At 43.6% G+C, this 12,804-nt stretch overlaps 1 protein-coding gene across 7 annotated transcripts in view; it reads left to right on the plus strand.

Moving 5' to 3' along the window:
- Positions 1-12,804, plus strand: part of LOC144076016 (zinc finger protein ZXDC) — a 70,966-nt gene that overhangs the window by 37,430 nt on the left and 20,732 nt on the right. For all 7 annotated transcript variants that reach the window (XR_013300699.1, XR_013300700.1, XR_013300701.1 and 4 more), the window contains exons 5-6: positions 530-700; positions 1,107-1,726. Coding sequence is in view for 4 of the 7 variants with exons in the window: in XM_077603544.1 (XP_077459670.1) it covers positions 530-700; positions 1,107-1,726 (791 nt within the window). In the remaining 3 variants the exon portion in view is untranslated. The remainder of the gene's footprint in view (positions 1-529; positions 701-1,106; positions 1,727-12,804) is intronic.

Genomic DNA, 12,804 nt, shown 5'->3' on the forward strand with positions numbered 1-12,804 from the left:
GGTGGATTAGACAATTGAGACGTGTGCGTGTGTTTATCTATGTGCGTGCATGTGATCTGAACCTTAGTACATGCGTACCAAAATGCATTCATAAAACTCAAAACAGATGTGGGCCCGAAGCATCAGGAATGTTTTTGGAGCGTCCTTGATGGGGTGCAGATGACAGATGCAGAGGATGAAGTGCTCACTGCAGGTCCTTTAGTCAGCCTTGACTTGAACGCAAGTACTCCGAGGCGCCTGGCACCTCTTTGCTTAGATTAACCAAGGTGTTCGGTAGAAAGGCTTATGCTGCATTGAAAGCAAGTATGATAATAATAATAATAATGTGCGCATAACTAAAGATGAGCAAAGCGTTATTTCAAAGCAAGGCCAAACTTATACATCGTTGCACACAAATGTATAATAATATGAAATATAAACTACTCTTTAAAATACAATGTTTGGGGTGTTTGTGTCTTCTAATAATCGCTGTTTGTCCTCTTAATATCAGTTTTAAGTGTATAACTTCCACCTTTTCTTCGTTCTTCAGGTTGTATTGCAAAATTTTCAGCTCGCAGCAGCCTCTACATCCACACAAAGAAACACAAACAGGACACGGGCATCCTTCGAACCCGATGTCCTGTTCCCAACTGCTCAAAGCAGTTCTCTTCCCGCAGCACCGTTAGGAGTCACATGCTTAAACAGCACCAGCTCAGCCGTGGTCAGTAAGCACCAGTGTGTTCTTTGTCTTGTCCGGTTCAACTTTTCAGTCACCCACACCTACAATTATTGCCTTTTTGGTTTTTCATTACCTTTTAAACTTAGAATGCATATGCTCCTTTATGCACCTTTTTACATTTTAACTTGGGATCTCTCAAGTTAGCTGCCTTAAGGTGTGCTCATTTTATTGGAGTATTCCTATGAATAGTTGGTACTTCTTTATTCAACCTTTTTGATTAATTGTGAAATGTTTATTTAGTCTAGTTGCATCCATTTGACCTTTTTGGATGTTGCCCATTTTTAAACTGCACATAACCAAAATTATTTGTGTTACAGTACAACTCAGGAATGGTTTTCATTGCACATCATGGGCAGAGTTGACAAAGATAAACCCTTTTCTTTTCTAGATATTATGAACCAGATGGAGACTACACCCACCCTAACACCCAGCAGTGAGCTGGTTAGCCCCATTTCATCAACAGTTTCTGGGCCAGCTATTCCTGGAAGTGACCAACTGACTAACTTGGATCTCAGCACACTTTTTTCTAATGTGACTGGCGACACCACATCTCCTGCTGGTGTTGGTATTCCTATCATTGGGAGCAACTCAAACTCCAGCGGCACTTTAACTATGGACCTCTCCATGGTCAGCTCAAGCATCTTGACAATAGATCAATCAACAGATGGCACAGCTCTTTGCACGTCAGACATCACAACTTTGGCCAGGCCAATGGACCCTCTCATTCTGACAGCCAGTATTGAAATGGGTCCACATCACAGTTTGGGTAGCACAGTGGGGGATGTTTTATCTCCTCAGGGCACCCTTAATCTTGATGATGTGCAGAGTGTCACACCAGAGGCCCTGGGAGCATTTACGCCTCTCTCCACTCAGGGTCCAAGTGCCCTTACAAAGCCCACACTTCATCACCAATTCAGCTCTTCCAGTGCTCTTGTTGTAGAAACTGCATCCTCTACTGCCGTTGCTCCTGTCACAGAACTGATGTCCTCACCTGCGAAAACGGTGGAGGTGGGTGATCAGATAGGGCCAAAGACTCCTTGATTCTTTAGAGGTACTGATAGATCAAGGTGCAAAGGTTCTTACAGTTTTGCCCTCATCACAGCTGCATATTAGACTTTGAGAAAGACAGATATCAAAACAATATCACACAATTTATTTTGCATACACATCCCATATTAGTTATTCAATAAGCTTCATGTAACATTAGATTCTACATGTGCACCTCAGTTTCATTTGTAATCCTCAATATGAAGTGGAATGTCACGTCACAAATATATTCCTTCTGAGACTGTTCTCGAACTGAAGCAATTTACACATTAATATAAAAAGAAATTGGAATCTCTTCCAGGCCCTGAACCAAAGTTGCTTGACCCTTTTCTAATACAGTAATGTCCATTGTACGGCTTGCATAGGTGTCCACTCTGACCCGCTAGGTTCTTCTGCCTGACAGGCATGCTTTAGTTCATTTCTAGAGTACCGTATTTTCACACCCTTAAAACGCACCGTCTGATAAGGCGCAGTCTCAGTTGCGGGTATATTTTCTGTTTTTTGTGAATACATTGCGCACTTCCTCGGAAAAGGTGCTAGCATGACACTAGGCTAGTGTGTGTTAATGCTAGCTGCTAGCGTACCTATGGGACTTCCTCCCATCAGCTGTCAAGCTCTTTAACAAAAGAAATGTATGAATGTTAAGACCAACTGTTTGTTTCGATTTGTATATATGTCTATATTTGTATATGTATATACCGTATTTTCACGACCATAAGGCGCACTAAAAAGTCTTAAATTTTCTCAAAAATAGACAGGGCGCCTTATAATGCGGAGCGCCGTGTGTATGCTACAAAGCCTGACTGAGAGCACTTCTTGCCGACACGCTTCTTGTATAGAGAGAAGGTGGACGTAGGTGGGGTCAGGCATGCGGAGGGGGTGTGTGTAAGAACACGCTAAAGGCACGCCCCTACCAGGTACCCATATATAGTGTGGGCATGTGTTTATTGCAAAACAATTTCGGTTTGGTTTCTAAGGCCCCCCGAAAATGAATAATACAAATAGACACGCTTACAAAGCTCAGTTCAAACTTCAAGCCATCAATTATGCAGGGAAACATGGGAATAGAGCAGCCACGAGGGAATTTTAGATCAATGAATCCATAGTTGGCAAATGGAGGAAGCAGGAGAACTACTTCGCCAAGTCAAGAAGAAGAAGCTGAGTTGATTCGCGACTCCATGCGTGCCAATTGCCCATCTCACAGCAGCGGTGAAAAACCAAGTCACGAACATAAACTCTGAGCTTGCCGTCATTCCCGGAGGCTTAACTAAAGAACTCCAACCGCTGGACATCGGCATCAACCGGGCGTTCAAAGTAAAGTTGCAAGCGGCATGGGAACAATGGATGATAGGTGGCGAACACAGCTTTACGAAGGGTGGCAGGCAGCGCCGGGCTAGTTACACCACTATTTGCGAATGGATTGTGGCCGCTTGGACTAACGTGTCTGCTTGCACTGTTGTTCGAGCTTTTGCCAAAGCCAGCATCATTTCTGTCGAGCCACATGGCAATGTGAGTGACTCTGACAACGAAGAGAGGGAACCCGGCGTTTTTGATGAATCATTTGGACAATTGTTCAATTCGGACACAGAAAATGAGGACTTTGATGGATTTGTGGGTGATGATTGATAAAAAAACGTGAGTACATTGTAAAATAGCTAAATAAAGTACAACCGAACTCAATTTTGCTTCCGTTGCCTTTTTAAAAACGTGTTTTTAGCGCGTCCGTATGTTTAAGCTGGTGTATGTTTTGCCATGCCTGGCTGCGTTTATTTGTGCGGTGCGTCGTGTGTGTCAAATACAGAAATAACACTTGTTACTGAGACTGCGCCTTTAAATGCGGTGCGCCATATAGTCGTGAAAATGCGGTATATATATATATATACATACATATATGTGTGTGTATGTGGTGTGTGTGTATGTGGTGTGTGTGTGTGTGTGTATGTGATGTGTGTGTGTACGTGATATGTGTTTGTACGTGTATGTGGTGTGTGTACGTGTATGTGATGTGTGTGTATGTGATGTGTGTGTACGTGTATGTGATGTGGGTGTGTACGTGTATGTGATGTGTGTGTGTGTATGTTATGTGTGTGTATGTGATGTGTGTGTACGTGTATGTGATGTGTGTGTGTGTATGTGATGTGTGTGTACATGTATGTGATGTGTGTGTGTGTGTACGTGTATGTGATGTGGGTGTGTACATGTATGTGATGTGTGTGGGTGTGAATGTGTATCGGTATATATGTATGTACAGACGCTCCCCTACTTACGAACGAGTTAGGTTCCGAGCGATTGTTCATAAGTTGAATTTGTTCGTAAGTTGCTCAGTGCTATATTTTGTATTATAATTTATTTTTAAGGCCTATGTAAGTATATTGAAGGTTTATATAAGTGCATTTGTATGTTTAAGGCTTGTATAAGTAACACGCATTGGTTTGTACTGAAAAAAAACATTTAATAAAATGGAGAGAATACATACAGTACTGTATACATACATTAGAGAGAGAGAGAGTGATTTACCAGAAACTGGCCGAAAGAAGCTATCTAATGACGATTGCAGTTTTCTTTTTTTCATCATAAATGATGCGGTAGCACTGTATGGCATCATTCAATTGATTTGCAAACTTTGTGCAATGTTCAATATTTGGGTCCTGCTGCTCGATCTTTATGTTTATAAATGGTACTGACGGTCGAACGATTCAAGTTGTATTCCCGTGCAACGCGCATCAAGCTTCGAAATGGCTTGCCTCTTCCTTGCACCTCCCTCAATAGAAGCCTTTCGCTTTTCACCAACCATATTGAATAATGGATGCACAAGATATTTAATGATAAAAATGAAAAGGGTTCTTTGCGCACTGGAGATACATTCACGCAATTCCGCACTGCAACGAAGTGGGCAGAAGAAGGTAGATGCTGGGTGAGCTGAGCTCTCACAGCGCCAGGCGTCGGTATTAGCATTAGCGGCGGAAAGAAGCACTACTCGGAAAAAGGCGCGCAATACAAAATCGAACTTACGAACATTTTTCGACGTAAACGCAATTTGCAGACATGTTCGTATGTACCGTTGTTCGTAACTCGAATGTTCGTAAGTAGGGGAGCGTCTGTATATGTATATATACATATATATATATCAGTGGCGGGCCATCAGGGCCTTCAAGGCCTTCTCTGCTGGCCTAAGAAATATCTGAATCATATTATATTTTGTCCATCAATACTTATTATTCCAAATGGTCTGTTAGCTTCCTTTCATTGCTTTTCCTCCTGGTTGCACTGCTTCCAGATGTGTGTTTTCATATTGAAGCATTTAACCAATCACATTTCAGCCATTATTTGTAGCCAGATCAGATCTGCCTCAAAGCATTCACAATCAGTTCTTGCGGGCTCTGCTGCATTAAACTAGACTGTTGCTTTTAACCAATCAGATTTCGAGTTGGCAACCCCACAATGATTTTTCATAGTCGTTAGCATTTTGCTGGCTGGGACATGTCATTGCTTTCACAAACTATGATTGGCTAGTAGGCGGGCCAAAGCAGCGAGAGATTGCAAACTCCACCCACATGGCCGACAGTGGCAAAAACAAATGAATTCTGTTGCAGATTTCTCTCACAAAGCTATTTTCCAAACGGACTTTTTTCAGAAAAAAAATGGACATCATTAAGAAAGGGCGGTCAACTCCGAAGCTGGCAAGCCTGTTACAGCCGGGAATATGGTGTGTGCGGCACTTTCAGTGTGCCAACTTAGCTCCACAAGCAAATAGTATATTGTTGTTTTGATTTAAAGCCATTTTCAAAACGGACTATGCCAGAAATATGACAGGACAGGCTCGACTTTCATCATTAGCTTCGATGGCGATAGGAAAGAAGGAAGAAAGAAAGGAGGATGGATATTGTGTAAAAAGGATTTTTGGTGAGTAAAATATGGCCATATTCCTAAATAATATTTCAATTGTGGGCCAAGTTCTGATATCTGAAAAGCTCCAGTGTTTGTATTTAAGCTCCAGTGGTGGTATTTAATCACAAAATGCTGCTAGGAAGTGGATTTTACCCCAGTTTAATTTTTGGCGTTTCACCATTGACGTCCATCGCTGTCTTTTCCCGGGAAAAATCACCCCCCTGGCCTGGTTGTAATGTCTCAAAAACTCCAGTATTTGTATTCAATCAATGAATGATGCTAGGAAGTGGATTTTACCTAATTTTAGTATTTTAGTGCATTTTTTGTCATTTCACGTATGGACGTATCGAAGTTCATCGCTGTCTTTTTACCGGGGAAACTATACTCCGGGCCCGGTTCTGATGTCTAAAAAGCTCCAGTATTTGTATTTAATCAATAAATGCTGTTTTCGGCTGGATTTTACCCCATTTTTGTGCAATGTTTGCCTGTACGCCATTGACGTTCATCGCTGTCTTTTCCCGGGAAAATCACCCCCTGGCCTGGTTTTAATGTCTGAAAAGCTCCAGTATTTGTATTTAATCATAAAATGCTGCTAGGAATTGGATTTTACCCCATTTTTGTGCATTAATTAATTGATTATTTTTTATGTGTTGCAGCTGTAGCTGCAGTAGAGGTTTTATAGCCATAAAATAGTTTTTGAGGGTTGGAATGATACGTTGAAGGCGCTACCAGAAAATGCACCGCCCGTCACTGATGTGTATATATATATATGTATGTATGTATATATGTGTATATACATACAGTCGAGGTCAAAAGTTTACATATACTTGTGAAGAACATAATGTCATGGCTCTCTTGAGTTTCCAGTTATTTCTACAACTCTGATTTTTCTCTGATAGAGTGATTGGAACAGATACTTCTTTGTCACAAAAAAGATTCATGAAGTGTGGTTCTTTTATGACTTTATTATGGGTTAACAGAAAAAGTGATCAAATCTGCTGGGTCAAAAATATACATACAGCAACACAAATTAGCAATTTAGGTGACTTAGAATGTTGTGTCAGTGAAATGAGCTTCATAGCATGGCCTCTTAACTTCTTGAGTGATTGAGTTACTACAGCTGGTGACTTCTCCGAGGCCATTTAAAAAGGGCTCATTGGATCCAAACGCCCATAAACGCTACAATGGGAAAGTCAAAGGAGCTCCGCATGGATCTGAAAAGGCCAATCCTTGACTTGAACAAGTCAGGAAAGTCACTTGGAGCCAGCTCCAGGTCCCAAGAGCAACAGTGCAAACAACTGTTTGTAAGTATAAAGTGCATGGCACTGTTTTTTCACTGCCACGATCAGGAAGAAAACATAAGCTATCACCTGCTGCTAAGAGGAAATTGGTCAGAAGGGTGAAGATTCAACCGAGAATGACCAAAAAGCAGATCTGCCGAGAATTAGAAGCTGCTGGAACAGGTGTCAGTGTCCACAGTCAAGCGTGTTTCGCATCTCCATGGACTGAGAGGCTGCCATGCAAGAAGGTAGCCCTTGCTCCAAAAGCGGCACCTTAAGGCTCCACTGAAGTTTGCTGCTGATCACATTGACAAAGATAAGACCTTCTGGAGGAAAGTTCTGTGGTCAGACGAAACAAAAATCGAGCTTTTTGGCCACAATGCCCATCAATATGTTTGGAGGAGAAAAGGTGAGGCCTTTAACGCCAAGTACACCAGGCCTACCGTCAAGCACGGTGGTGGTAGTATTATGCTGTGGGGCTGTTTTGCTGCCAATGGAACTGGTGCTTTACAGAGAGTAAATGGGATAATGAAGGAGGAGGATTACCTTCAAATTCTTCAAGATAACCTAAAGTCATCAGCCCGAAGATTGGGTCTTGGGCGCAGTTGGGTGTTCCAACAGGACATTGACCCCAAACACACATCAAAAGTGGTAATGGAATGGCTAAATCAGGCTAAAATTAAGGTTTTTGAATGGACTTCCCAAAGTCCTGACTCAAACCCCATTGATAACTTGTGGACTGCTGAAGAAGCAAGTCAATGTCAGAAAGCCATCAAATTTAACTGAACGGAGTGTTCAAAGATTCAACCAGAAGCTTGCCAGAAGCTTGTGGATGGCTAACAAAAGTGCCTAATTGAAGTGAAAATGGCCAAGGGAAATGTTACCAAATATTAGCGCTGCTGTATGTATATTTTTGACCCAGCAGATTTGATCACTTTTTTCTGTTCACCCATAATAAAGTCATTAAAGAACCAAACTTCATGAATGTTTTTTGTGACAAAGAAGTATCTGTTCCAATCACTCTATCAGAGAAAAATCAGAGTTGTAGAAATAACTGGAAACTCAAGAGAGCCATGACATTATGTTCTTCACAAGTGTATATATTCTTCTGACCACAACTGTATATATGTGTGTATATGTGTATGTATGTGTATGTATGTGTGTGTGTGTGTGTATATATATATATATATATATATATATGTATATATATGTATATGTGTGTATATATGTATATATGTATATATGTATATATGTATATATGTATATATGTATATATGTATATATATGTATATATATGTGTATATATGTATATATATATGTATATATATGTATATATATGTATATATATGTATATATGTGTATATATATGTATATATATGTGTATATATATATATATATATATAGACACGACTCCATTTCCTCAGGGTACTTAGGAAGAACAACTTGGGCACCAATCTTCTGAGAACCTTCTATAGAACCACTGTAGAGAGCATCCTGCCGTACGGCATCACAGTGTGGTACGCTGGAAGCACGGCGGCAGACAAAAAGGCCATGCAGAAAGTGATTAACACTGCCCAGCGGATTGTCGGCTGCTCTCTGCCCTCACTTGAAGACATTGCCAGCCCTCGTTACCTCAGCAGAGCCAAGAACATCATAGGGGACCCTTACCACCCTGGTCACAATCTGTTCCAGCTGCTGCCCTCTGGCAGACGCTACAGGTCCCACAAAGCACGGACAAATAGGCTTAAGGACAGTTTTTTCCCCACATCCATCAGAAATCTAAACTCGCGCTAACATAACACACATTCCTCTCTGCGGTATATGAACAGATGTTTGGTTGCCTCCTACTAGCTGACTGAGGAAAGGTAAGTGGAAGACAGTGAGAGGTAAGCGAGAGGTAAGCGACCTGTATCCTCAACAGCGGAATGACAAATTACAAGCCCGTAACTTTCACTTATTTAGGTCTTTTGCCGATTAAACGTAGCTTATGGAGAAGCACCATCAATTTCGTCACACGCAGTTTCTGCGTGTGATGACAAGTAGGCTTTGTGTTGTGATAATGACGACAGGGCCTATGTCCGATTATTATTATTATTATTATTATTATTATTATTAAATATATATAATAATCAGACATATGCTTTGTCATCATCATTGACTCGACAAAAAGCCTAATTGTCATCATACCCAGCTGCGTATGACGAAATTGGTAGTGCTTCTCCCCAAGGTGCGCTTTCCCGGCAAAAGGCCCAAATATGTGATAATTTCAGACTCGTTGGCATTCTGCCGTGATGGATACATCTTATCACCCCTCGAGCGCAACCAAATCCCGGCGACTGCCGAAAAAGTTTGCCTCGCAGATGCCAACAAAGAAAAAAAACGGATCACTTACCTCCCACTGTCTTCTCACTTACCTTCAGTCAGCCAGTAGGAGGCAGATGACCACCCAACGTCCTTCATGTTACCTCACCCCGAAGTTATTACACAGAAGGGATTGTGTGTCATGCTACTGCAAGTTCAGAGTCCTGATGGCTGTGGGAAAAAACTGTCATTAAGCCTATTTGTCCGTACTTTGTGAGACCTGTAGCGTCTGCCAGAGGGCATCAGCTGGAACAGGTTGTGACCAGGGTGGTATGGGTCCCCGATAATGTTCCCGGCTCTGCTGAGGTAACGAGGGCTTGCAATGTCTTCCAGTGAGTGCAGAGAGCAGCTGACGATCTTCTGGGCAGTGTTAATCACTCTCTGCATTGCCTTTTTGTCTGCTGCCGTGCTTCCAGCGTACCACACTGTAATGCAGTATGTCAGGATGCTCTCCACAGTGGCTCTATAGAAGGTTACCAGAAGCTTGGTGTCCAAGTTGTTCCTCCCGAGTATCCTGAGGAAATGGTCGTTTCTGAGCCTTCTTCACTACTGCCGTGGTGTTTGGAAACCAAGAGAGCTTATCCGTGACGTGGACCCCCAGGAATTTAAAGGACTGGACCCTGTCTACACATACTCCATTTATGAGGAGTGGGGCCAGATCTGTGCTGTGTTTGCGAAAGTCCAGGATTATTTCTTTAGTTTTCATGGTGTTCAGTGTGAGATTGTTCACCGAGCACCACAAAGACAGTTTGTTGACCTCATCTCTGTAGGCCGACTCATCCCATCCTGAGATGAGTCCGACCACAGTGGTGTCATGGGCAATTTTGATGATGGAGTTAGACTGGTGGGTTGGTGTCCAGTCGTATGTGTACAGGCAGTACAGAAGAGGACTCAGTACACAGCCTTGAGGGGAGCTAGTGCTCTGTAATGGAGGAAGAGAGGTGGGGACCAAGTCTAACAGTTTGTGATCGGTTGGTTAAGAAGTTCTTTATTCAGCAGCAGATGGAAGAGGATAGTCCAAGGTGGGAGAGTTTGTCAGCGAGAATGTCCGGTATTATAGTGTTGAAGGCTGAGCTTTAGTCAAAGAAAAGTATCCTCGCGTAATTCCCATGGTCCTCCAGGTGGCTCAGTGCTGTGTGTAGAGCTATGGCGATAGCGTCCTCAGTGGACCTGTTTGCTCTATAAGCAAGCTGGTGAGGATCAACTGAGGGAGGGATTGTATTCCTGATATGGCCGGCGACCAACTTTTCAAAGCACTTCATGATCACAGGTGTGAGTAAAACAATAAAACTGAAAATACACCCACAACTGAGACGGCACCCTTTCAGGAGGTGTCCTATAGGTGTGAAAATACGGTATATACTTCCATGTATACGTACATCCGTGTACGTATACGTACGTACATACAGTGAACATTGCAGCGCATAATGACAGAGGTAAAAATGGACACAGGTGGTGTGAACATTCAGACATTTTTTTGAAGGACTGATGGGACGAAGGATATGCGGAAGCGCTCCTTCTTGCATTGAGAGTGCAGCAGTGTATTCCTGAAAGAGCTGCGGAGTGACTCCACAAACTCATGCAGGAGGTGTTGTCCATGATGGACATCATCTTGGCTAGCATCCTCCTCTCTCCAACTTCCTCAACAGAGCCCAGAGGACAGTGCAGTCTTCCTGACCAGCTTATTCAGCCTGTTCCTGTCCCTCTCAATGCACCCACATCCCCAACAGACCATTGCATAAAACACTGTAAATGCCACCACAGTGTCATAAAAGGTTTTCAGCAGTGTCCTGCACACTCCAAAGGACCGTGGTCTCCTCAGTAGGTGGAAGTGACTCTAGCCCCTCTTGCACAGGGCATCTATGTTTTTCGACCAGTCCAGTTTGTTGTTGAGGTGAACACCCAGGTACTTAGTTATCCACAATTTCAATGTCTGTTCCCCAGATGTTCACCTGTGAGGTCTGTTGGGGCTTCCTCTGGAAATAGATCACCATTTCCTTTGTCTTACTGGCGTTGATGTAAAGGTGGTTTCACCCACATCAGTCAACAAAGGGTGTGATGACTCCCTTGTACTCCAGGTCGTTCCCACCAGTCACTTGTCCAACAATAGCGGTGTCGTCAGAGAACCTCTGGAAGTGGCAGGTGTTTGTGTTGTTGTGTCTGAAGTCCAATTTGTAGAGGGTGAAGAGGAATGGGGAGAGCACCATGTCCATTGGGGCCCCCGTGCTGCATACTACCACATCAGACATACAGTCCTGAAGTCTCACATATTGTGGCCTGTCTGTGAGGAAGTCGATGATGCATGCAGCCAGGTGGTGCTTTACTCCAGCCTGTTCCAGTTTCCCCCTCTATAGTACAGGCTGAATGGTGTTAAAAGCACTCGAGATGTCAAAAAACATGACTCTCGCCATGCTTCCAGTGATCTCCAGGTGTGAAAGAGCCCCTGTGGGTAGGTAAATGGTTGCACCTGCTGTGACGTGGGGGTGGTAGAGGGGAAAGAAGAGTAAGAGGAGGGAGGAGAGGTGCCTCTGGTCTGGGGGGTCAGGGGAGTTTTGGGAGAATCAAATCTGTTAAAGAACTGATTCAGTTCATTTGCCCACTCCCTGTCTCCAGGTCCCTCTTGCTGTTGCTTCAATGGCCGGAGATGGTCCTTAAGCCCCTCCAGACCTCCCGGGCGTCGCTCGTCAGGAGATGGTCTTCCAGCTTCCTCTTGTAGCTGGCCATCCCCCTCTTTAGCTCTCTCAACTCGTTGATAATTTTCATCCTCTCTTTTCCCCCAGATTTAATAGCCCTCTTTTTGTTGTTCAGGATGGCTTGTTATTGGAGAAACATTGGACCTTCTTGGAGGGTACAGTGTTCTCTGGGGCTGGGGTGAGCTGAATTTCTCCTCTGTGTTGGCATAGAGCAGGTCCAGGGTTTTATGGTCCCTGGTATGGCATTTCACATACTGAGTGAAGGTGGGGAGAGTAGAAGCCAAGGAAGCATGGTTAACATCACCGGTGATAAGGAGAGACTGGGGGTGTGACACCTGCATCCGCAACACAGCAGAAGAAGCTCGCAAGCAGCTGTCGCATTGGCAGAAGGAGGAATATACGCAGTGATCGTGATAACGTGTGAAAACTCCCGCGGGACGTGAAATAGCCTGATGCTAACAGCTACGAGCGCGACATCTCGAGTACAAAGTTGCTCCTTCACCGTAATGTACTCCCGCCTATGCCATTTGCTATTAAGAAAAACAGCTAGTCCCCCACCCTTCCTCCTACCGTTGCAGCCTAGTAAGCGCCATTAGCTCTTCCATCTTATTGGGGAGGGATTTTACGTTCCCCATAATAATAGATGAAGTGCTTGGTCTGAGGTGTCGCTTCTCCCGACACTTTCATCCAGCTTTGCACCCCCTTCTCTATCTCTTTAACTCCGCGGGGATCTCCAGCGGCATCCAGGTGTTGCGTAGCACTAACAGCTTGTCCCGTGTGTAGGACAGGGGAGGTATGGCTGAGTGGGTACAAAAAA

This window comes from Stigmatopora argus, chromosome 6 (genome assembly GCF_051989625.1).
Source record: "Stigmatopora argus isolate UIUO_Sarg chromosome 6, RoL_Sarg_1.0, whole genome shotgun sequence".
Lineage (NCBI taxonomy): Eukaryota > Metazoa > Chordata > Actinopteri > Syngnathiformes > Syngnathidae > Stigmatopora > Stigmatopora argus.